Source organism: Mus caroli, unplaced genomic scaffold (genome assembly GCF_978045245.1).
Source record: "Mus caroli unplaced genomic scaffold, Mus_caroli_1 scaffold_20, whole genome shotgun sequence".
Lineage (NCBI taxonomy): Eukaryota > Metazoa > Chordata > Mammalia > Rodentia > Muridae > Mus > Mus caroli.
The window spans coordinates 16,320,729-16,346,978 of record NW_028227275.1 but is presented as its reverse complement, the minus strand read 5'-3'; the positions used below and the strand labels follow the sequence as shown (position 1 = coordinate 16,346,978).

The 26,250-nt window shown below is 41.6% G+C and overlaps 1 protein-coding gene across 3 annotated transcripts in view; it reads left to right on the top strand.

Annotated features, from left to right (window-relative positions):
• Positions 1–26,250, top strand: part of Slf2 (SMC5/6 complex localization factor 2) — a 52,257-nt gene that overhangs the window by 22,093 nt on the left and 3,914 nt on the right. For 2 of the 3 annotated variants that reach the window (XM_085834184.1, XM_021151686.3), the window contains exons 10-19: positions 4,775–4,850; positions 6,426–6,567; positions 12,830–12,932; positions 13,368–13,544; positions 15,105–15,202; positions 17,532–17,619; positions 19,332–19,463; positions 19,809–19,886; positions 21,796–21,882; positions 25,547–25,615. In XM_085834184.1, coding sequence (XP_085690310.1) covers positions 4,775–4,850; positions 6,426–6,567; positions 12,830–12,932; positions 13,368–13,544; positions 15,105–15,202; positions 17,532–17,619; positions 19,332–19,463; positions 19,809–19,886; positions 21,796–21,882; positions 25,547–25,615 — 1,050 coding nt within the window. Of the gene's footprint in view, positions 1–4,774; positions 4,851–6,425; positions 6,568–12,829; positions 12,933–13,367; positions 13,545–15,104; positions 15,213–17,531; positions 17,620–19,331; positions 19,464–19,808; positions 19,887–21,795; positions 21,883–25,546; positions 25,616–26,250 lie in introns of those variants that run through there. The other variant, XM_029472556.2, reaches the window with a different exon arrangement.

Genomic DNA, 26,250 nt, shown 5'->3' with positions numbered 1-26,250 from the left:
AGTGAGTAAGGTTAGAGTGATACAAGAAGACTGCCAGTATTTACCTTTGCCTTCAGAGGGGCATGTGTGGGTGACTATGCCTTTGTGTACATACATACAAGAGTCTTGCCCTAGAAATCCTGTCCCCTTTAAAGACAGTCTCGTGTAGCCCTTACTGGCCTGGAACTTGCTGTGTAGACTAACCCTCAAAGACCTACCAACCTGTTCTTAGATGACTCAGCAGTTAAGAGCACCAGCTGCTTTTGCAGAGGACCCAGGTATTGTTGGAATCAGAAAACTCTATTGCATGTTGTCTTAGTCAGTGGTGTTTTGCTGTGAGGAAATACCAAAGCTACAGCAACTCTTATAAAGGAGAATGTCTAACTGGGACTTGCTTACAGTTCAAAGTCTTAGTCCATTGTCGTCATGGTGTAGAGTATGGCAGTATGCAGGCAGAGATGATGATAGAGAGGTAGCTACGAGTTCTGCATCTGGATTGGCAGGCAGCAGGAAGAGAGAGTGACACTGGGCCTGGCTAGAGCATATGAAACCTCAAAACCCACCCCCAGTGACACATTTTCTCCAACGAAGCCACACCTTCTCCACCAAAGTCACACCTAATAGTGCTACTCCCAGTGAGCCTGTGGGGACCATCACACTTGTGAACTAAGATTTAGGGAAAACTAATGGCATTTCTACTCTGGACTTTGGGAGCATGTAAGGAAATCTATTTGGCAAGACTTTATAGACATGCTAGTATACTCTTCATTATTTTCATGTAGTTGGCAGCAGGTGGGGGGTGCTTTTGTTTTTTTAAGACTGGTTCTGTGTATAACAGCCCTGGCTGTCCTAGAATTCTCTCTGTAGACCAGGGTGGCCTCAAACTCACAGAGATCTGCCTGCCTCTGCCTCTGACTTCTAAGTGCTGGGATTAAAGGTGTGTGCCACCATGCCCAGCTAGTGGTTGGCATTTTTACTGTCACTGTATGAGGTAGTAGATGGAACACCACTGGAAGCCTACATTCTAACACAGAAGAGGTAGAAAGAAAACGTTGGAACATGTCTTTGGGTGTTACTTTCTCCTGGTAGGAGAGCTTAACCAGACACAGCAAAGATGGTTGGGTTTTTGGTTTTTTGAGACAGGTTTCTCTGAAAAAGATTATTTTTTAAATTGGCTTAAGCTTTGTACCTGGCTGAGCAGAATTTGGGGTTATTCCTTATAGTTTAGATTTAAATTTATTGTGGTTACGATTTATAGTTCTGTAGAAGAAAAGGATAGCAGTTCAAGTACTGTGTGTTCTACATATATTTTTACAGTTGGGTTTTTGGTTTTTTTTTGCGCGCACACACACACCTTCTAGGACTTGGTTCTCTCACTCTACCATCTGAGTTCCAGAGATCCAGTTAGGCCCTAGTGAATTTTTTAGACAAGAGTTTCACTACATAGCCGAGGCTGCCCTCAGTACTGGGGCTGAGCTCACGGGTGTATACCACTATTCCCAGACACAGGGTTTTTTTTTTTTTTTTAGCTTGGATTATTTGTCTCTGGATCTAAATTCCTATATCTTGTTAAAAGGTTGACTAGACCATTGGTTCTTAACCTGTGGGTTGTGACCCGTAGGGGCCCTTTTCACAGAGGTCGTTGACTACAACCATCTGCATATCATATTTACATCAGGATTCATAACAGCAAAATTACAGTTATAAAGTAGCAACAAAATAATTTTATGATTGGGAGTCGCCAAGCATGGAGAATTGTATTAAGGAGGGGTCGCAGCATTAGGAAAGCTGAGAAGCACTGGACTAGATAAAAAGTGCAGTGGTTTCACCTAGGTATTGGTCGACTTGTCATACTGGACATAAGACTCTTTGCTTTCCTAATACCCTGATGTTAGGGTACAGCAGTGAAAGGTGCCTTGGCTGGTTGGAGCCAAGGAACGCCACAGTCACACTGTGCAACATACCTAGAACAGGGGGAGGAAGAGCAAAAGGCCATCTCAGAGTGGGGGCATCAGAGAGTTAGAAGGGAATGAGAGGGAGTACGCCTTGATGTCCAGAAGGACTTTTATAGCAATAGTGGAAATGCACCAAATGTACCTGGCAGCCATTGGGTGATGACATCAGCTCCTGCCGCTGAAAGACAGGCTAGAGGAGCACCAATGTATAATACTAATGTAGTACTAATGAACACAGATTGTCCTGTCATGGGGGGAGGGGGGCTGTGTAATACTGGCTGCCCCTAGAAATTACTCTGTACACCAGGCTAGCTTTAAACTCGGAGGTCCACCTGTCTCTGCCTCCAGAGTGCTGTGTTTAAATGAGTGCACCACTATCACCTGGCTATCCTGTCCTGTCCTGTCCATGAAGGTGGCTAATACCTACATACTGTTCGTCATTTGTCTCTGGTGACAACTGAACATCTTTGGTACCTTAGTTGGGCTGGGAAGATGGTTTAGTGGGTAAAGTGCTTCCTTCACAAACATGACGACCTGAGTTCAGATTGATCCCAGCAGTCACTGTGCGTCTGTAATCCCAGCAGTGTCAGGAAAAGGGTAGAGGCCAGAATGGCTGGCTACTCGATCTAGGCAAAATAGTGTGCTCCTGCTTCAGTGAGAGACTCTGTGGTCTCTCATTAGGATAATTTGAACTAGAAGACGTGAGACCCTGTCTCAAAAATGAATGAGTGCTGTTTCATGACTGTAGGTGCAGTGTAACCAAGCAGCTGACTTGCTTCTGTGCCTTCTCTACTATGATGGGATGGTCTCCTAAAAGCCAAGATACGCCCTTCCTTAAAAAGAAAATTGGAGAGTGGCTAGGTATGGTAGTGCCACCTATAAACATATCCTTAGGAGATGGAAGCAGAAGGCTCAGAGTTAAAGTCAGTTTTAGATGCATAGCTAGTTTGAGTCCTGCTGGGGCTACATGTATCCATATTCAAGTCCCCTCACCTAATTAAAAATGTAGAGGCCAGGGGTAAACCTGTGATGTTCTTGTTTTAGGCTTGGGCTTGCTTTGTGGGCTGGACTACACGGCCAGCGTCTTAGTTAGGGCTTTTTTTTTTTTTTTCCCCTGTGAGGAAACACCATGATGACAGCTCTTATAAAGGAAAACATTTAGTTGGGGCTGACTTAAGTTCAGAGGTTTAGTCCATCATGGCGCGAAGCATGGCAGCTCTCTGGAGAAGAAGCAATCCCTACATCTAAATTGGGAATTTTATATTTGAATTGGCAGGCATCTGGAAGAGAGTGACACTGGACCTGACTGGAGCTTCTGAAATTTCAAAGCCCATCCCCACTCCAACAAGGCTACACCTCCTATTAGTGCTACTACTCCCTGTGAGCCTTGGGGGCCATTTTCATTCAAATCACCACACCAGCAAGTCAGAGAAAGTCACCTCTCTCCGCCTTACTAGCACCATGATTAAATACACACAACGCCGCACCTGGCTTTTTTTTTTTTAACATAAGTTCTGGCGATTGAGCTCAGCTTTTCTTCTTGAACAGCAAACACTTTACCAACTAAACTTTCTCACCCTGTGTGCTTTTTGCCTATTGATCATCTTAGAAGCACTCTTTTTCTTTATGTTTGCTTTTTGGGGTCTAGTGGGGCTGGTGGGGGGTGCAGTTGTAGAGGCCGTATGTGTCTGCCTTTGTTGGCTCGGGATTAATAAGGGTGTCCTCAGCTGCTCTCCACTTAATTTTTTGAGACGGTCTTTTACACTTATTATCTAGTGTGAGCTCCAGGGTTCCTTCTGTCTGTTTCCCCAAAGCTGGGAGTTACAAATGCACACGGCCTGCCTAGAGAGATGGCTCACTGGGTGCTCTTCTACAGGAGAGATGAGACGCTCTCTTGGCTTTCATGGAACCACATGTGTCATGCACAGACATAAATGCAAACAAAACACTCATACACAGAAAAATAACAAAAAAAAAAACTTTGATTTGTTTGTATTTTGAGATGAGATTTCACTATATATCCCTAGAAGGTCTGAACTCTGTAAACCAGGCTGGCTCGACTCAGAAGAGATCTGCCTACCTTTGTCTCCCAAATTCTGGGATTAAAGGCATATACACCCCAAGCAGCCGTACTTGGGTTGGATACTAAGGATGGACCTCAGGTCCTCACTCCTGTTCATTAACACTGCAACCACTACGTCATCTGTTGAGCCCTGCTTTTTCATTTAATTTGGAGTAGTGCTATTGTTTCAAGTGTTATTTACTTATTAATTATAGGTAGAAGTTGTAAAAATAGGAAACAACAGAAACCAAGTAGCCTATTAGAGCAGAAAAGGCCCTGACTGAAACTAGACCTGTGCTTTTTCTCCACCTCCTATGTATCTGTTTTGTATGCCCATTGGTAAGGGATCGGTCTGCTTGTTTGTACATGTAATGAAAGCCCCTTTTTAGTGACGTGTATGTGAAACCCTTTGGGAAGTGGGGTGTCACTGCTTTGCCATTACTGGACTGGAATTCACAATCTTTCTGTCTTAGGCTCCTAAGGAGCTAGGATTAAAAACATTATTTACAACTGTGTGTGGTGGCACATGCCTTAATCCCAGCATTTGGGAGGTAGAGGCAGCTGGATCCTGGTCTAAAAGTGAGTTCCAGGACAGCTAGAGCTACACAGAGGAAAAAACCCTGTTTTGAAAAATCAAAAATGGAAGAAAGAAAAGAAGGAAAGACCAAAAAAAAAGAGGAAAATTCTTCTCATGGCCAGACTCAAAATAGCTTCATATGGACCTAGCAAACACTAAACTTTCCTTTCTTTCTAATCTTTATTTATCTGTTTTTGACAGATGATGTCGGTGCACACAGATTGTATTGTGTCGGTGCAGATTTTAAGTACATTGATGGAAATAACCATTAGAAATGGTAAGGATAAGTGTCTGTAGTGTGTGCGTATCCATACTCTCTTTCATACTGCTTGATGTTAAAGTCGTGATTCTGTTTGCTTTGATTTTTGCTGGTACTAGGAATTAAACATGGCCTTAACAGATGACAACCCTTACTATTTAACACATGAAGATTGGAGAAACTGCTCAGTGGTTAAGAGCATTGACTGCTCTTGCAGAGGACTTGGGTTCAATTGCACATGGCAGGCAACTCAGCTGTCTGAAACTCTAGTTGCTGGGGATCCATGGCACCAGGCATTCATGTCCTAAATCTTAAAAAAATATATAACAGGAGTTTTTTTATAGGGTCAGTAGAAATAGTTGAAACTTATCTATGTGTTAAATTTCCCAATTAAAAAAAAAATATTATTATTTAGACTTAAGTGTTCTTATTGTTTGACATAGTGTCCTGTAGCTCAGGCTGTCCTCAAACTAACTTTGTAACCTTGGCTGGCCATGAATTCTTTTTTTTTTTTTTTTTCTTTTCTTTTTTTAATTTTTTAAAAGATTTATTTACTTATGTATATGAATACACTATAGCTGTTTTCAGACACACCAGAAGAAGGCATCGGATCCCATTACAGCGGGCCACCATGTGTTTGCTGGGAATTAAACTCAGGACCTCTGGAAGAGCAGTCAGAGCTGAGCCATCTTTCCAGCCCTGGCCCTGAACTCTTGATCCTCTTGCCTCACCCCTCCAAGTGCTGCTAGGATGACAAGGGTGCACCAGTGGGCTCAGTCTGAACCAACTGATGCTAATTGGCATTTGGATGAGCAGCAGTATTGTATTAATGTCTGCACATAGTGCATTAAGGCAGAGTGAAGCCATCAGTTCTAAGTCTTGAGTACTTTCTCGCCTTTGAAAGCCCTTTTACTAAAAGAAGCTCTATGGTTTAACCAGTCAGTTATTTGAGGGATGAAGATTTATAAAGGCTCTGGAGATGATAAAGTCTTCCAGTGTTGATGGTTTTTAGGATTTTAACCAGTATTGTGTCTGGTCATTTCAAAACATGTTACCTCCTTACTGTTCACACTTTATGATGGATCACTCGGATATCTTGTACTGTGTTCACAGTCTGAGAAGTTATACTTTTGATGATCCATAGCTTAACTATATTACAAAAGTAATCTGTTTCACAGATGGTGTCTTAGGATTTTACTGCTGTGAACAGACACCATGACCAAGGCAACTCTTATAAGGACATGTAATTGAGGCTGGCTTATACTGGTTCAGAGGTTCAGACCATTATCATCAAGGTGGGAGCATGGCAGTGTCCAGGTAGGCATGGTACAGGAAGGGCTGAGAGTTCTACATCTTCATCTGAAGGCCCCTGGGAGAAGACTGACACAGACGGTTAGGAGGAGGATCTTAAAGCCCATGCCCACAGTAACACATTCCTCCAACATGGCCACACCTACTCCAACAAGGCCTCACCTCCTAATAGTGTCACTCCCTAGGACAAGCATATTCAAACCACTTTAGATGGATTATCACTACTCAATGTGGTTTTGTGAATGAGTGATTTGAATTAAAATAATTTTTTGTGTTAACCAGATACTTTCAGTGACTCTCCAGTTTGGCCCTGGATCCCATCTTTGTCTGATATAGCAGCTGTATTCTTCAACATGGGCGTTGGTTTTGGATCTTTGTTTCCTCTGGAGACTCTTCAGCCCGACTTTAATGAAGAAAATCTAATGTAAGTTTTCTTCACATTGTAAATACCTAAAAGATCTTTTTGGGGTGTTGTTGTTGTTGTTGTTGTTGTTGTTGTTATTTTTTTTGAGTTAGTATCTTACTCTGTAGCCCTACATGGCCTGGAACTGTGTAGAACAGGTTGGCCTTGAATTAACAGAAATCCACCTGCCTCTGCTTCTGCCTCTGCCTCTCTGCAACCCTAGCCTCTATGCCTCTGCGCCTCTGTACCTCAGCCATGCTGAGATTAAAGGTGTATGCCACAAAACTGGGCTCAAAAAGATTTTTAATGGTTGCTATTCTTTCATTGTCATTATAATTTATTAAGTTCAGTATTCATTCAAAGCTAAAATCAGTCTTAAAATACTAATATCTGCCCTAATGTAAAAGTTACCATCATGTTTAAAGAGTAAATAGTATAAACAATCCTATAAAGGATTTTAAAGTCTTCTCATTGTTATTTAACATTGTTTTTGCTAGGCCAGTAAGATCACTCAACAGGTAATTGCCATGCAAGCCTGATAACCTTGCACTAGTCTATAACCTACAACTAGGAGAAGGAGATAACTTGACTCCCAAAAGATGTCCTCTGTCCTTGGGACATACATCCCAACCCAAACACTGTCCACCTACATACCCTACCACACCCTCAATACATTTAGTTTTTTAAAATCATATGTAGATATTTACTGGGCAAAGCAGTTAAGAAGAAGGAAGCCATAAAAATTGGAAAGAACTTGGTAAAAAATAACTTGATAAATGATCCAGTCTATGCATAAAGACCTAAGAATCGGCTGAGAGACTATAACAGAATTGAGGAAAAGAAGCCAGTAACCTTTATGTATCTGCTCAGCAACTAGTTAAAAGTATGCCACAGGGGGCTGGTGAGATGTCTCAGCGGGTAAGAGCACTGACTGCTCTTCCGAAGGTCCTGAGTTCAAATCCCAGCAACCACATGGTGGCTCACAACCACCTGTAAATGAGATCTGACGCCCTCTTCTGGTGTGTCTGAAGACAGCTACAAGTGTATTTATGTATAATAATAAATAAATCTAAAAAACCAAAAGTATGCCACAGAAAGGAACTTTCCTAGTGACAGGAGGGGGGAAAAAATCTAGAAATAAACTTAGCTAGAAATGCGTGTATATAAATTATTAAAGGCAAAAAGATGGTAAGCAGGAAGCCTCCTGTGCATTCCAACCTGGAACTCTAGCAAGGGCACTCAGATCTGGGGCAGTGTCAGCAGGACTGGGGGTGCAGGAAGGAGTTGGACCACACAGCTGATTTGAAATTCATAAAAATCTGAAATATGAGGAAAAACTAGCCTCAGCCGATTTCACCAGTGGTAAAGATCTAAAAGGAGTCCCAGATACACACCGGTGCTTAGTATACACCGATGGTGTAGGTTAGGAGAGAGTGTTCTCCGGGGCCTTCAGAGCACAGTAGCCATTTAGGGGAAATGGACTCATACTTGAAGTTGACAGATCATGGATTTCAGCATACACAGAGAAAATAAGTCATAGAAGAAACTGGCAGAATTGCTTTATTCTAGAAGAGAAGAAGATAGTTTTATGTGTAAAGTAAAACCCTCCATGAAAATAAAAGTGAATTTGATTACATTTTTTGAAGTCTTGATGGCAAAGATTATTTTAAGTAATGTCAAAACCTTCAAAATAAAGGGGAACAAAGTTACGGGGTGGGAGCACGAGAGAGCCAGAGCCTGGCTCGTCACAGACAAGGGCTAGATTCAGATAAGAATGAAAAAGATCAACAATTCACTACTAAAGGGCAAAAGAATGAACTGATTGCAGAAAAAGAAGCAAAAACAAATCTTAAATTACAAGCTCATAAAATATGCAAATTGTTATAACATGGTGTGTCTAAAATCCAGTTCATTTCTACAGTTTTCTTTTCACCAAAACTGGATCCCCTTGTTACTTAGGTGAACTTAATATCAAAAAATATGTTCAACAGCAAAACTTTAGACCTGCTCTAATAATTTAAATAGAAGAAACAGTGCCTTCCTCCCCTATCCAAAAATCTCCTTATATTATTAGAACGTTCTATTTGTGGTTTAAAACACTAGGGCTGCCGGGCGTGGTGGCGCACGCCTTTAATCCCAGCACTGGGATTAAAGGCGTGCGCCTTAAATCCCAGCACTGGGAGGCAGAGGCAGGTGGATTTCTGAGTTCGAGGCAAGCCTGGTCTACAAAGTGAGCTCCAGGACAGCCAGGGCTATACAGAGAAACCCTGTCTCGTAAAACCAAAAAAAAAAAAAATAAAAAAAATAAAACACTAGGGCTAGCTGTCCTGAACTTGAACAAATCCTGCCTTTGATTCCCGAGTATGGGATTTCAGGTATGTGCCGCTACACCCAGCGAGCTAAATACCTCTTTCCACCACTTCACCACCAACCTCCCTAGACAGGGTTTCACTCTCTGGGCCCTGGCTAGCCTGGAACTTGTTAAACGGACAGCTGGCCTTGAAGTCACAAGAGATTTGCTTGTCTCTGCTTCCCAAGTGCTGGGATCAAAGACATTCACCATCACCGTACCCAAGTAGCTAACCACTGAAAACTACCTCATCCTTCTCGGTAATCCAAGTAAAGGGCTGAAGTGATGTTTCAGCAGTTATGAGTTGGTACTCTCATAGAGGATCCAGGTTTGGTTCCCAGGACCCATGGTCATTGGCTGACAACTACCTGTAACTCCAGCTCAGAGGGAATCAGTGTATCGCATCCCTGTGACACAGGGATGCACTCATCCACACAGTAAACATAAACATTTAAAATATCAACTACATTGTTTTTTATGAACTCAATAGTGTGTAATAATTTTATATATTTGAATTTTTTTAATTGTTGTAGTAAGCATATACAATTGAATAATTGCATTAATACAAAAATGTGAATACTACTTAGCCATATAATTTGGAGGGGTTTCTGGAGATCTGGCTCTGTGGTTAAGAGCACTTGCTGCACTTCCTAGGTTTTGTGGCCAACACCCACATCAGGCTCTTTACAACTTCCTGTAACTCCAGCTCCACAGGACCCAATGCTCTCTATGGACTTTGGCCACCGCACCCACGTGTACACATAACTAAAAGTAAAATAACTCAAAATTACAATCTTATTTATTTAACTCTAGATGAGTAACTAGACAATGGTGCAGGGAAGATGGAAAGATGGAAGCAGGTAAATAAGTATTCAGTGTCTTGAAGAATAAACATGGTGTTCAGAGAGGACTTTCAATAGCTGGCACAGTGTTGACTGTGACTTCTAGATACACAGACTTAAAATTTGAGTCTTAAGAACATTCTACCATGAACAGTGGTGTCAAGGCCAGCCTGGTCTACAGAGCTAGCTCCAGGATAGCCAAGGCTAACCTCTTTGGGGGGGCGGGGCGGGTAGGGGAGAATCTGCCATTTTCAGTTTATTGTCTCTTAGCTATTCCTGTATATGCCTAGTATCAGTCTTAAGATCCTCTTTCCATGCATACCTGCCAAAAATCTTTTTTTTTCTAGCATTTTTCTCCAAAATTCTTCACTATTAGAAGAAATGTTAGAAGAAATATACAATTTTACTGATCTATTTTTACTTTTCCTATTTTTTCCCCTATTGAGACAGCAATCACTATGTTGCCTCAGGCTAGGTTCAAACTGAGGTATTCCATCTTAAATTTAAGAGCTGGGAAATACTAGGCCTCTGACCAATTTTTTATTTTGTCCTTTACTAAATTGATCTGTCTTTTAGTTTTTCACATCATCGCATTACAACTGGGAAGTTTTATATCATACTTGCTGTGTGTCAGACACAGCTGAGGGTTTGATCCAGTATCTCTCTTTAGTTAACTACAGTATGTATTCTTTTTTTGTTTTTCTTTTTTAAAGTGGACATGGTGCTTTATGTTTGAAACCCCAGCCTGTGAGAGGGTAAGGGAGGAGGATCTTCAACAAGCTTGGGCTGCGGGGTTCCAAGCCAGCCTGAGCTACACAATACAACTATCTCAGAAGCACACATGCACATCGCAGATAGAGGACAGGTGGCATGGTAGATGGGACAGCTGTTTGTTGAGTGCTATCTTCTGAGCGTGCTGTGGCTGTTGTAGCTGAAACTTAGCAGTGCTGCTTACCTGTGCAAGACTCAGGAGGGCCTGCCCCTCCTTGAAGAGTGGGAGGCAGTGCATGCCCTAGGAGACTCCTCTCCTTGTGTGGCCACTGGTAACAGCTTTGCCCGAGCAGCAAACCCCACTCAAACTCATGCATGTAGATCCATTAAAGGCGATACCTTTAAAGGGGCACAAACAAAAAGAAGAAGAAATTGCTTGCATTTGGGTGTGCAAGGGTATTCAAGGTACATTGCTAAGAACAGAACATGGTATGCCACTGATTGTCGTAAAGTGGATGCAGAGGGCGTTGTGAAAGGCTGAACACTCTATTCGGAGACCAGATATGTGAGTTTGCCACCTACACAGAGGCCTGGATAGGGTGTCTGCTGTCCTGGAGCTGGAGTTAGAGGTGGTTGTGAGCCACCTAGTAAGGTGCTGGGAAGCAAACCCTTCCAAGAACACTATGCACTTTTTTTAAAATTTATTTACTTATTTTGTTTATATGAGTACACTGTAGCTGTCTTCAGACACACCAAAAGAGGAGCATCAGATCCCGTTTACAGATGGTTATGAAGCACTATGTGGCTCCTGGGAATTGAACTCAGGACCTCTGGAATAGTCAGTGCTCTTAAAGGCTGAGCCATCTCTCCAAGCCCAGTATGCACTCTTAACCGTCAAGCCACCTCTCCAGTCCAACTTAAGACTTCAAGGTTGCATTACACATGGATAGTGGATGAAAACATTGGCCATTTGATGATCAATTTGATCTCTAGACCCTCTGGGTGGAACTTAATTTTTAAACCTCTAATCACAGGTGAACTTAATTTTTAAACCTCTAATCACAGGTTAAATAAATATGGTTGTCTTCATGAGTCACCTTATCTGCATGAAGGGAGTTTTCAGCTGTTAAGAGCACTGGCTGGGACCTGGTCACAAAGACCAAATACAGGTTCTCAAAGCACAGGGTTCTATGTTAGCATTTGCTTTTTATATGTAAAGTGCTCGTGGGGGAAGGACTGGTTAGTCCTTCCACAGTGTATATAGTAGCTATGGAAAGAGGAAGCAAGTGGCTCAAAAGAGCCCAGTTAGGAGGTCAAAACTTTTAATATGTTTTGATCTTTCTTTCTTTCTTTCTTTCTTTCTTTCTTTCTTTCTTTCTTTCAACATTCAAATGAATGTTGTTGAGTAGTGATGATGGCTGTTGGGAGTTTTTGTTTTTGTTTTTTATCAAAAATACGTTGTGTAAGTGAAATGCAGAGTCTACAGAGATGGCTCAGTGGTTAAGAAAGAACACATAATGCTCTTATAGAGCCTGAGTTTGGTTCCCTCTAGTATGTCATTTATCTTCAGGAGTTCCTATGCTACCTCTGGCCTCCATTGGCCTTGCACCTGTGTGTACAAACCCACACATACACAAATAACTAAAATAAAAAAGCCAAGTTCATGCATTTTCTTTTTTCACGAACTTTTAAATATCTGGATGCTTAAAATTAGTATGTGTGTGTACTCACATGTACGTGTATTCTTCATGTATACATATATGCATGTGCCTGTACCTACTCCTCTGTGCATGTACATGCAGGGGCTAGAACAGGAGATTGAGTGTATTCCTCTATGATTTCCTACCCTATTGCCTCGAGGAAGGGTCTCCTCACTGACCCAGAAGCTTATCCCTCAGCTCGGCTGGCTAGTGAGCTCTTGAGATATGCCTGTTTCCATCTCTCAGTGTTGGAATTTCGGATACTTATAGCATGTTATTTACATGGTTACTTATTTACATGGTTTTGGAGATTCGAACTCAGGTCCTCTGCCATAGCACTGAGCCGTTTCCTTAGCCTCTAAAATTGTTTCCCTATATCAGTTTGGTAGTTTATTTAGGTCACTCACAGGGCCTTATTACATTCACCCAGTTTCTGATACCAGAAGCATTAAGGACAATAACCATTTGAAATGACAAGTAAGCTAGGTACAGTGGCATGCATCTGTAATTCCAGCTTCTCAGGAGGCTGAGGCAGGGTGAGTGTCCATTCGGGGCTTGCTTGGGCAGCACAGTTAGACCCTGACTCAGAGTGCAGCTGTTGAGAGTGCCCTATGGTGAGGATGGTTTCTGTACTGCTTTCTCGTGGTTCTGAAACACATGCTTTGTCTTCTTCTCAATAGTTCTGAAACACAGAAAACCCTGGGGGGAAAGGAAAGTGAAGACTCACCTTATAGTCCAGTATTTTCAGCTCTTCCTGAAACCAACATTTTAAATGTGGTTAAGGTAGGAAAGACTTTGTATATACTTAGCAAAGAGCCAGAATCAGTTTTGTGGTTAATTGTTTAAAACTCCACTGATTTCTTACCAGGTGAAATGTCTTAGCAATTATCTTTCCATTATAAATACATTTTTTCTGTCTTTTATTTTTGTTTTAATAAAACAAAAGGGACGTTCAGGTCAGAATTTTATGGTTAAAGTTACAATATAATTTAATGACCAAGTAACTGCAGCCTGAAACATTTTAGTTGCTGACTCCAGTCAATAATCCTGAGAATGAAGAAGAGAACACCTATCCTTTCATTCTCTTATTTGTGTTACATTCTTGCCTTTTGTACCCATCTGATACTTGTTACCTGTGTCATCCTTTTTTTTTAAATCTTTTGTCAAGAATATAATCTAACTCTTGAGGTAATTTTTTCCTTTGTCCATTTCTGGCAGTTCCTAGGTCTGTGCACATCTATACATCCAGAAGGTTACCAAGATGGAGAATTAATGTTGCTGATTTTAATGCTGTTTAAAATGAGTTTGGAAAAAGAGCTTAAGCAGATTCCATTAGTAGACTTTCAGAGCCTCCTGATAAATCTCATGAAAAACATCAGAGATTGGAACACAAAGGTAATCTCTCTTAAAATTTAGGTGCTGCAGCCAAGGACGGGTACATACCTTAGATTCTAGCATTTAGGAATAAAGGCAGGAAGTTGAAGAGCTAATGGGGTCACCTTCAGCTGCAGTGGCTGCCGGACAGTCTGCAAAGCTCTGGGTGTTAGGGCTGTGTACAGCATCACAGTGGTTCGTGTGCATTCAGAGTTCAAGGAGTCTAAGCTCAGTTACGGCTGACAATGAGAGGAAGGCCCTGTGTGCTGGAACTGTTATTAAGTTAACTGATTTTTTTTCTAAAAGCAGCTGTTTTTGTTTTTCGAGACAGGGTTTCTCTGTGCAGTCGTGGCTGTCCTGGGACTCACTCTGTAGACCAGGCTGGCCATGAACTCACAGAGACCCACCTGCCTCTGCCTCCCAAGTGCTGGGATTAAAGGTGTGAGTCACCACGGCTTATCAAGTAAACTGTCATTGCAACATTTTATTGGGGATTTACTGTGTCTCAGCATTTACAGATTCTAGCAATCCAGTCAGTACCTTTGCCCTTGCTGGGCTGCCTTCTCATTCACTGTGGATGCCTTAACACTTCAGGTTGTAATGAAGTGTTGCAGATTAAGACAGATGACCAGGGCTGCAGTGACAGCCTCTGAGGCCTTGGAGGAAGGCCTTTCTGAAACAGCCTCAGAGCATAACCAACGTGATCATCATACATGCAGCCAGGATTGAGGTGGACTGCAGTAGCTATCTGAGCTCAGGCTGCGCAGGGATAATTTTATTTTATTTTTTTTTTTTTTTAAGATTTATTTATTGTATGTACACAAGTACACCAGAAGGGAGCGTCAAATCTGTTACAGATGGTTGTGAGCCACCATGTGGTTGCTGGGAATTGAACTCAGGACCTCTGGAAGAGCAGACAGTTCTCTTAACCACTGAGCCATCTCTCCAGCCCGGGATAATTTTATTAAGCCTTTATTGTAGGCACATTTTTTCAGACAAAACTTTTGGTTACACTGGAGCACAGAAAAGTATAATAAACTGTCACCAAGTTCCAGAAATTATCAAGAGATAATCCTCCTTGACTGATAATACCCAACACTTCCTTCCCGTACACATCAGCTTATCGGCAGGCTAGTGTTTAATACTATTAAGATAGAGAGCTAGAGGCATTGTTCATGGTTGTACACTTGCCTGACAAGTATAAGACTGGGCTTTGTCACCAGAAGAAAAGAAAAATACTGTAACAGAATCTAAGAGTGCAAGGATTTTCAAGTTGTGAATATATGTGGTCTTGTGTATATGTTATTATATACACTTGGGGAAACTGGGATTAGAATCTGTATTCTTTCAAGACTCACCACCAAGTCTAAATAAAGACAAGGTGTGGCAACATGAGAGTGATGTGATGTGCTAGTAGAATGTGTTACTATTTCACAGTACTTTACAAAAACCGGAATTTGTATTACCTTCACTGTAGTGGGTTCTAAATGACAAGTGTTTTTACATTCAGAAATCTTTTTTAGTGATTTTTGTTAAGGCAAGAAGTTATGTAGATCTGATTCTGAGCTGGTTCTTTTTCAGGTTCATGAACTCTGTCTGGGCATAAATGAACTCTCCAGTCATCCCCATAACCTTCTTTGGTTGGTACAGCTAGTCCCTAACTGGACATCTCGTGGAAGGTATTGAAAAGTGAGATAAACACCAAGCTGTTTTATAATGCTGACACTTGTTAAATGCTTTGGAGTTCTTATTTTGAAACAAGGTCTTGCTATCCTTGAGCCCAAGCTGTCCTCAAACTCAGCAGTCTTTCTGCCTCAGCCTTTCCTGAATGTTAAGTTTACCAGCCTAGGCCACCATGCCCACCTTGGGACTTTTGTTTCTATTCATCATTTCTTTGAATGTTCTTTTATTGAGGAGAAAAGTGTAGAAATCCTGATTGTGATGGTTTGTATATGCTCAGCCCAGGGAGTGGCACTATTAGGAGGTGTGGCCTTGTTGGTGGAGGTGTGGCCTTGTTAGAGTAGGTGTGTCTTTGTGGGTGTGGGCTTAAAGACCCTCATCTACTAGCAGCCTTCAGATAAAGAACTCTCAGCTCTGCCTACACCATGCCTGCCTGATACTGCCATGCCTTGATAATGAACTGAACCTCTGAACCTATAAGCCAGCCCCAATTAAATGTGGTCCATTATAAGACTTGGTCATGGTGTCTATTCACAGCAGTAGAACCCTAATAGAACAGAAGTTGGTACCAGGGACTGGGGTATTGCAGTGATAGGCCTGATCATGCTTTTGTTTGGAAGAATGTGGACTTTGGGACTTTGGATTTGGAAAGCAGTGGAATGCTTTAAGTGGGGTTTCGTGGGATATCCTAGTAGGAATAAGGAAGACGTTGTTTCTGAGAGTGGTTTGAACTGTGAAAGCCTGATTTAGAGGTTTCAGAGGAGAAGAATTTTAATATGTGGCTGAGAAACTGTTCTTGTGCCTGACGAATTCTTTGAAAAATATGGCTGCTTTTTGCCATTGTCCAAAGAATCTGCCTGAGGCTAAGGTGAAGATTAATTGCATTGACAAAGGAAGTCTCAGAAATTCCCATCATAGACTTTGTTCTCTGGTTAAGTCTCATAAAGAGCATTTTAAACAAGCATACATAGCAAGCTAAGAAAGGAAAGATATAAAATATATGGTTCAAGTATTAAAGGAGCACCAGGAAGTGAAATGGAGTTGAGCCTGTGTTCAAGGATATTACATTGAATTGAGGGAGTAGTGACTTTGGGGCAAAATCCTACCCAGCTAAATTTAGATCCATTCATGCAAATTTGAGTTCAAGACCAGCCTAGAACAAAGCAAATTCTAAGTGAAGAAAAACTTAAATCTAAGGCTTGGTGGACCACACCTTTAATCCCAGTGCTTAGAAGACAGTCCTGCAGATCTCTGAGTTCAAAGTCAGTCTACAAAGCAAGTTCCAGGACTGCAAAGTTAGGCAGTGGAAGAATTGGAAAACAGAAAATGATAATGTACTAGAACAAGGGAGCCATGTTCTAGCCCCAGCAAGCAGCAAAACATGGCAGCTTTAGCCAGATGGCTCTAGCTTTAGAGTCCAAAATAGAAGGAACTACTGGGACAATGGATGCTGGTTAGCTGGAGCTAAGAAATTTGTGGTGATTAAGAAGAGACCAGTGGACTGGAGAGATGGCTCAGCAGTTAAAAGCACTGACTGCTTTTTCAGAGGTCCTGAGTTCAATTCCCAGAACCACATGGTGGCTCACAACCATCTGTAATGGCATCTGATGCCCTCTTCTGGTGTGTCTGAGGACAGTGGGCAGTGTGCTCATATACATAAAATAAATAAATCTTTTTTAAAAAATAAAAAGAAGAGACCAGCATCACTGAGGTGAACTCTGGGAAGTGTTTTCTGAGCCATCATGCTCAGCCTTCTTTTCTACTTTTTTTTTTTTTTTTTTTTGAGACAAGTTCTTTGTAGCTCAGGCTAAGTCTGGACTCAGCATGTGGTAGTGAATGGTCTTGAACTCCTGATGTTCCTGCTGAACACTAAGATTGCAGGTGTGCACTACCATATCACTCAGTGCATGCTAGGTAGGCACTCTACCAACTGAACTTATCCCAGCCATAGGCAGTTCTAACTTTTTTTTTTTTTTAAGATTTATTTATTATTTTATGTAAGTACACTGTAGCTGTCTTCAGACACTCCAGAAGAGGGCACCGGGTCTCGTTATGGATGGTTGAGAGCCACCATGTGGTTGCTGGGATTTGAACTCAGGACCTCTGGAAGAACAGTCAGTGCTCTTAACTGCTGAGCCATCTCTCCAGCCCCCGGCAGTTCTAACTTTATGTGTGTGTTTTTTTTACATGAATATATTGTGGCTCTGTAACAGTTGTTTCTTCTACAGCCCTGAGAGAGAGACTGAGACTTCTTTGGGTACATTTGCTTGCCTGTCAAGCAGTATTGTTTAAACACATTATAAATGCTTTTTTCACTTTTAATTCCAGGCAGCTAAGGCAGTGCCTCAGTCTGGTGATGATTTCAAAGCTTTTGGATGAAAAGCATGAAGATATTCCTAATGCCAATAACCTTCAGGTAAAAATAGGTTTGTTTCTAATAAGTGGGAGAGTTAGATGTTAGGAAATATAAATTTATGAGTTCTAAGTCAGAATTTGGGAAATATATATTTATGATTTCTAAATCGGATGTCCTGATTAGCTGGGTATGGTAGCTCATGCCTTTAATCCTAGCACTCTGAAGGCAGAAGTAGCTGGACCTCCCAAGTTCGAGGGCAACCTGGTCTACACAATTCCAGGAAGCTAGTGCTACACAGAGAAACTGACTCAAACAAAACAAAAAAGTCCTTATTAAGTTCAACTTTCAAGCATGATACTGTTGATACACTCTTTAGCATGATACCTAATAAAAAAGATTCAGGGTTTTTTTGTTTTTTTTTTAAAGATTTATTTATTATATGTAAGTACACTGTAGCTGTCTTCAGACACTCCAGAAGAGGGCGCCAGATCTCTTTACAGATGGTTGTGAGCCACCATGTGGTTGCTGGGATTTGAACTCTGGACCTTCGGAAGAGCAGTCGGGTGCTCTTACCCACTGAGCCATTTCACCAGCCCTCAGGTTTTTTTTTAATCTGTAATGAAGATAGTATAACCTCTACCCCATAGGACAGTTACAGACCGATGAATTAAATAAACTATTGAGAAAATCATAATTACCATTAACAGTTACGACATTGAGAATTTATTCAGTTTTCCAAGACTAGCAGTGTGATGATAGGATTAGAAGTTTCAAAGCTATTAACCACATCTTATACCTATTTTAGTACAAGTGATCTTTATAGATCATAGAACTTAATGTGGTTTGCCTCCAATTCTTGTCAGTGTGTGTGTGTGTGTGTGTGTGTGTGTGTGTGTGTGTGTGTGTATATATATATATATATGAATATGCATATATAGGAACACCACTCTGAGTTCTGGTGACTTTGTAAACAGTGATAGCACTTACAGGGCTGCCTTTTGTTGGATCTGAAAAAAAATCACAAAACTTCATCTGGATGTGCCTGTATTGTTTGAATTGCAATTCACTATAAGGTAATAAGTTATGTCCTAGGAATAAATAAAAATGATACTCTACTCTGGGAGATGTAATTTAGTTGTATAAACCAACATGTAAGAATGTGCACAGGATGCTACTGGACAGAACTGACTCCCGCTCTATAGTCAAGTGGACATGGATTTGATTATAGATAGGTCAGCTCCATTCCTGAGCCATTAGGATAATTAAAAGCCCTCAATGCATTTAGCTATATTTATAGCCATCAAAGGGTCCAGGATAGATTTCTGCTGTTGGTCTTACTAATGTCTGTCTTGTCTATTACATTTTTCCTTTATATCTGTATAAAAGTGAACTGAATGAATAATTTCCCATCAGGCTTAGTGCTCAGTGTCAGCCATACGTGCCACTCACTAATAGCCCAGTCCGCCTTGAACTCTCAGTGATGCGTCCTACTTCAGCCTCAAGAGTTGGGATTGCAAGTGTAAGCCACCACATTGGATAGAGCTTCTTTTTTAGAATTCAGAGACCTCTGTTGTAATATCTTTTAATCTTGTCCTAAGCAGTTATCCTAAATTACTAAATGGTAACATAAAATACCTGAAGCATTTGAGGACTTTCGAGGAAACAGAAAAACAGGTAGCATAGAACTGGGGAATGCAGATGGGCACGCTGGAATAAGCTCAAGGAAGAGCACTGCAGTGCTCAGAATTCACCAGTCTCTCTTCTCTTGACAGATCTCAGTCCTGCATCGATATCTTGTGCAGATGAAGCCTTCTGATTTGTTGAAGAAGATGGTCTTGAAGAAAAGGGCCGAACAGCCAAATGAAACTATTGATGACGGCCTTCATTTAGAACTTGAAAAGCAGGTATCCAGAGCTAGAACTGAGAGAATAAATACACAGGGCAGTCAGTAGATCAAGTTTTATAGTTCATTGCTTTCTGGGAGGTTTTCAGAACAGAGAGTTGGGGTGGTGGAGGCTCGTTGTTAGTGATGTAATACACTCTCCTGTGGCCCAGCACTAAGCAGTTGTAAGGGAGTAAAAAGAAGCACTTAGTTTAGAAATGAGAAAGTCGGGTTTAAGTACACAGCTTTCCTTCCTCACAGACTAAGTGAAACCCTCTCTCTCCTGGGCTGCTCTGTAGTCTGTAGACTGGAATGGTGTTTACACTGGCCTTTTCATGTGTAGTAACTTTGTTCATCTCTCTAACAGGCATATTACCTGACCTACATCCTCCTTCATTTAATTGGGGAAGTTAGTTGTTCTCATTCTCTCTCTTCTGGACAACGGGTAGGTAATATTTAGTGTTGCTATAAATAGGTGTTTCCAGTTGTGAAATGAATGAGCATATGTGTGTAGGAAACAAACTTAAAAGTTGACTGGTTTTGCTCTAGAAATGAGAGTGTGCTCTGGAAGACGGGAAGTCATGGTGCCCTACAACTGTATCCTAGTGACAAGAATGACTTGACAACAGTTTTGTTGGAGTAGAGCTCCATGATCATAGCCTGGCAATAGTGTAATGATCCATAAGATACCAGGAGCACCAAACGGACTAGCTCCTATATGGTGTGTCCCCACTTTCTTCCTTTGAATCTCCTCCACTCACTTTTGTTTTCCTTTAGAAAAATTAAAATGCCTTTAAAAATGCTTATTTAGAAGGACCAGGGAGATGCTTGGTGGTGTAAGGTGCTTGCTGCCAGGATTGACAACCTGAGCTCAATCCCCAAGGCTGACGTGGTAGAAGGAGAAAGCCAACCCATGCATGTGTCTTGACTGCCACACACATTTTTTTTAAAGATTTATAAGCTGGGCGTGGTGGCTCGTGCCTTTAATCCCAGCACTTGGGAGGCAGAGGCAAGTGAATTTATGAGTTCGAGGACAGCCAGGGCTACACAGAGAAACCCTGTATCGGAAAAGAAAAAAAAAAAAACAAGAACAACAAAAAAAAAGATTTATGAATTTTATGTATATAAGTGCTCTATCTGCACATATACCTGCATGTGAGTGCTGGGATTGCAGACATTTGATTCTCTATTAATAAAAACCTATGTTTGCTGGCCAAACTGGCTTATACCTATAATCCAGAATTTTGAGGCTGAGAAAGGAGTAAATAGCATGAGTTTGTGCCTGGACTGTATAGTAAGTTCCAGGCTAGACTACAGAGCAGTAGTTCTCAACCTTCCTGACACATGACACTTTAATACAGTTCTTCATGCTGTGGTGACCCCAACTATAAAATTATTTTGTTGCTACTGAATCATAACCATAACTTTGCTACCGTTATTTGAATTGTAATGCAAATATCTGATATGCAGGATATCCCCAAGGGGTCTCAACCCATAGGTGGAGAAGTGGCTACTCTAGAGATATATCCTGTCTTCAGAAATAGAAACAAAACAAAACAAATTCCATAAAACCAGGTGTGGTTGGGTGTGGTTTGCTTATCTTTAATCCCAGCAGATACAGGCATATCTCATGAGTTTGAGCCCTGCCTGTTCTACATAACGAGTTCCAAGCTAGCCAAGGCTATATAGTGAGACTCTGTTTCTAAAATAATGCAGTTTAAAAGCATGAGACTGGCAAGGTGTTTTAGCAGGTAAACCTGAGTTTACTTCCCAGAATCCATGGAAAGGGAGGAGAGAAGCAGCTCTATAAAATACCACGGTATGTACACCCATGCACACACATATGTTCCTTCATGGACGTGTGCACACTTGAGTGCAGGTGCCCTTGAAGGCCTAAGACCCCCCAGATCTGTTGAAGCTATAATTAACAGATGATAAGATGCCTAATATGGATTCTAGAGCTAAAATCTACTGAACCATCTCTCCAAACCCAAGAAAGGCCAAGGCTGCTGGTTTTCTTTAAAGTAAGAGAAGAGAGCACTGGCACATGCCTGTGGATACACCATTCTCTGCAGTCACGAGGGCTGCAAAGTTACTATGAATTAAATTGTGTGTACACAAGTGCTAAAGCCCAAGTGGCAGTCAGTGCTCATTCCACCTTATGGGGGCTCAGGGTTTAAATTAACTAGCAACGAATTATAACTATTGTGTTCTTATGGAAGCCAACACCTTTCATAGGTGGGACTCCATCAAGTAAGTTTTAAGCAATTTCGGGTTTTCTTAAACTGCATTGTCTGTTGTTTTGTAAGACATCAGGATTGATTTCATCTGTTGTGTTTGTTTGTTTTGTATAGAAACACTTCGTGCTGCTTTGTGGGGCTTTGGAAAAGCATGTTAAGTGTGATATTAGGGAAGATGCAAGACTTTTCTACAGAACTAAAGTAAGTATATTGTTTATGGTGGGTGTGTAGGCATATCCAGGATCCATGACTTTTGGTCTAGGGACAGTTGTGAATGTCAATCCTTGTTTTCTTTATACCCGATTTAAAACACAGCCTAGTTGGCCTTAGAGCGTCCAGTTATTACATATGTGTACTGCTACAGCTGGCTTACACTGGTTATGGGGATTTGAGCTCCAGCCTCAGGCTTACATACTCAGTAAGCACTTTACCACTGAGTGCCCTGCCTCCTGTTTTTATGTGTTGTTGGTAATGCCAGCACTTGGGAGTCTAAAGCAGGAGAACCTGGGTCCTAGGTCTTCTTGTGCAACACAGTGAGGCCCTATAGGAAGAAAAGGAAATATAAGCAAGAGAAATACACAAGCTGTTCTTGTGAGGGTGTGTGTGTGTGTGTGTGTGTGTGTGTGTGTGTGTGTGTGTGTGTGAGCTTGTGGGTATAGCTTAATGGTGCTGTTCTTAAGGCTACTTAATTGGATACTCAGTTATATACTCATTTCAGAGAACATAAAAAGGACTTTTTAAGGTAAAGACAGTTTACAGGGTCTTTGTAGCCCTGCTGGCCTAGATTTTTTTGTTTAGAGCAGGTTATCTGAACTCAGAAATCCACCTACCTGCCACTGCCTTCCTAGTGTTTATCACAGGCATATACCACTATGCCTGGCTTTCCTCAAGCTTTTAGGGGTTAGTTTACATTTAGTTTGCATTCTTGTATTTCTTGGGTGGGGGTGGGTATGCACAAATTCCAGTATATGTGTATTGGTTGGGGTATAGAGGTCACATTTGGTCCTCTTGCCTCAGCCTCCAGTACCAGGAATGTTATTCACCACTCTGGGTTAAGACTTGGATAACAAGTCAGCTTCTGCCAAATGCTTTGCTAGCTATGGTGAAAGTACAAGTAAAAAGTAATCTCAGAGCAAATATATTTTTTCACTTTACTGTTTGTTCTGAAACTTCTGACACCCAAAGAGAAAATTTCTCTATCACTATTGGGACATTTTGTTCTTGTCATTATACAACGTAAAGCCCTTACACAGGGTAAGTTAAGTGCCTGCTGTACAATCATGAGCACTGAGCCTGGATCTCAGTACCCACGTAAACAGGAGTGGTAGCACGCAGCTGTAGCCCTGTGCTGGGGGAGGGAGGGGCAGAAACAAGTGGGGCCCCGTGCTCACCAGTCAGCATCTAGCCGGGCTGCGGGCTGCGAACAGTAAGTTCCTTGAGTGGTCCTGTCTCACAGCTGAGGTTAGGAAGAATGAGGACTCTCTGTCCTCAGAAGTATATTCTGCAGTGCGACTAGTTACTAGCCTGCACATGCACTACTTTTGGCGGTTGCTGGCAGATATCCTAGAAGGGACCACTAAGGTTTAGATTTCATTCGGGGGGGGGGGGGGGTTGAGACAGGGTTTCTCTGTGTAGCCCTGGCTGTCCTGGAACTCATTCTGTAGACCAGGTGGCCTCGAACTCAGAAATTCGCCTGCCTCTGCCTCCTGAGTGCTGGGATTAAAGGCGTACGACACCACACCTGGCTCTTCCCCCACCCCTTACATTTAGTTTCCTATTTGGGAGATGAGTGTGTGAGCCACATTGCTCATCTAGGGCCATAGGATAACTCACAAGAGTGGGCTCGCTGTTTCCATGGTGTTGGTTCCAGAAGTGAACTCAGGCCACCATTCTTACACAGCAAGGGCTTCTAGCCACTGAGCCATTTCACTGACCTGGGCTTTGATTGTTAAAGCTGGCCCAGCAAGGCTGTCACCAGAGCCTCCTTCCAGAGTAGAACACTGGCCCTATAAACTGCTGCAGGACATGATCTGCTTGAAATAAATTAGTAGCTTTCTGCTTCCCCAGAACTTTTTTTTAAAAGATTTATTTATTTTTATTATATGTAAGTACACTGTAGCTAGCTGTCTTCAGACACTCCAGAAGAGGGTGTCAGGTCTCATTACGGATGGTTGTGAGCCACCATGTGGTTGCTGGGATTTGAACTTCGGACCTTCGGAAGAGCAGTCGGGTGCTCTTACCCACAGAGCCATCTCACCAGCCCCTCTCCAGAACTTCTGTAGACAGGTGGTGGTTGTCATTGAAACAGTTTTCTAAACTTTTCAGAGTGGGAAAAAATGGAAATTTTAACTTTGTTTGTTTTTGACATAGAGTGTCTCTGTGTAGCCCTGGCTATCTCAAGCACTCCTGTGTAGCCCTGGCTGGCCTCAAATTCAGAGATCCACTTGATTCTGCCTCCTGTGTCTTCCTGACTTATAGCCAGGAATGGTGGGTCACTTCTTTAATCTCAACACCTGGGAGACAGGTAACCAGATCTCAGTGAGTTCACGGCCAGCCTGGTCTACATGAACCAGTTTTAGGCCTCAGAGCTACATAATGAAAATATGTCTCTAAAAAATTTTCTGGCTTCTTTAAATATCTTATTCTAGGTGTGGTAGGGCAGCCTGCAATTCCAACCCCTGACAAGTGAAGGTAATGGAAGAAAGTCAGTCAACCACAGCTACACAGGCGAAAGTAGAAATTTCTTTGAAGGCAGAGTTGTGGTTCTCTGGGTCATATTTAGTAACAGGAAATCAGGCATGGTGGTACATTGCTGTAACCCCTGTACTCAAGACGCGGGGGCAAAAATTTGCTTTAAATTTAATGTTAATTGGTCTGGAGAGATGGCTCAGCAGTTAAGAGTACTAACTGTTCTTCCAGAGGTTCTGAGTTCTATTCCCAGCAAACACATGGTGGCTCACACCCATCTGTAATGGGATCCATTGCCCGCTTCTGGTGTGTGTACAGTGTACTCATATACACTAAATAATACTTTTTAAATGTAATGTTAACCAAGGCTACATAGAGCAATCCACCTCATAAAATAATTTTTTAAAAGGAAATTGAGGACTGGAGAGATGGCTTACTATTAAGAGAAGTGACTGACCTTCCAGGGGACCTGGATTCGATTTCTAACACTGATGTAGCAGCTCACAAGTATCTGTATGCGATAACTCCAGATCCAGGGCATCTGAGGCTCTCTTCTGGCCTCAGTGAGCAATGAACAGATGCAAATGGGGGTAAAACACCCATACCATACACATAAAATAAAAGAAAATTAAGGATGGGTGTGATGGCTCAAGTCTTTGATCCTAACACTCAGGAGGCAGGGGCAGGTGGATCTCTTGACTTTGAAGCCAGCCTTGTCTACATAGGGAGTTCCAGAATAGCCATGATTATATTAAGAGGCCCTGTCTCTAAAAGCAAATAAATTTAAGTCATAATCATTGTACATTTTAGATAATAAAAGATTATGGTAATAAAAGAAAATGTTATAATTTGAAAGCATCCCCAAAAGATGAAAAGATTAATAGCTGCTTTGTTGTTGTTGTTATTGTTGTTGTTGTTGTTGGGTACAGGCCTGTGATAGCTATGAGATTTCGGGGGGGGGGGGGCGCGTGTATTTCATTCTGTTGTGACTGTTTAGTTTTGTTGAAGCAGGATCTCCCAGCATCTCAGACTGCCCTTAGACTTTGAGCAGTCTTCCTGAGTGCTAGGTGCACAGCGACCTCCATAGTAGTAGCTGTGAATGCTTTCTATCATGCTAAATTGATTTAAGTGAGGATACTTTGATCTGATTTCTCTTTCTCTTTTTGTTATTTTTAAGGTGAAAGACTTGGTTGCCAGGATACATGGAAAATGGCAGGAAATAATCCAGCACTGTCGGCCTACTCAGGTGTCACTTTGTTTAAGGTTTATTTATGAAAACTCCTGCATAATGTATATTTGTGTCTGAATTTTAGAGTTTGTTTCCTCTCTGTCCATTATTTTTAGAAATAGCTTGCCCCCATTTAAAGTGTCATAGTGAATCAGGAGCTCACAGGTACTTCTAACAGTTGTTCAGATAAGATGCACAGTGCATTCACCACACTCTTCTGCAGGTACCCCCACCCCCACCCCGCATTCCTCCACCATGTTCAGGCCTCTTTTTGCTCCTCTTAAGGTGCCTACCTGTTTTCTGTGGAAATTTTCCACTTGTAGATATTTCCTACACATGAATAAAGTATGTGGTCTTTTCATGATCAGCTTCTTGCACCTGACAATGATAAATCCATGTTGTAATATGTATATCCTTTCTATTGCTAAATGACATATGTATGACATTAATTTACCCACTTACAAAGTAAGCATGAATTGTTCTGCTTTCTAACCATTAAGAATAACATCTCCATGAACATTTATATTCAAGTTTTTGTGAGTATGTTTTCAAAGGAAAACATCTTGAGCATATTGTTTGGTAGAATCCTGTGTTTTACCGCATTTCAGTGGTCAGTGTTTGTGTGCTTACAGTGTGGTCTCTAACCGGGTATA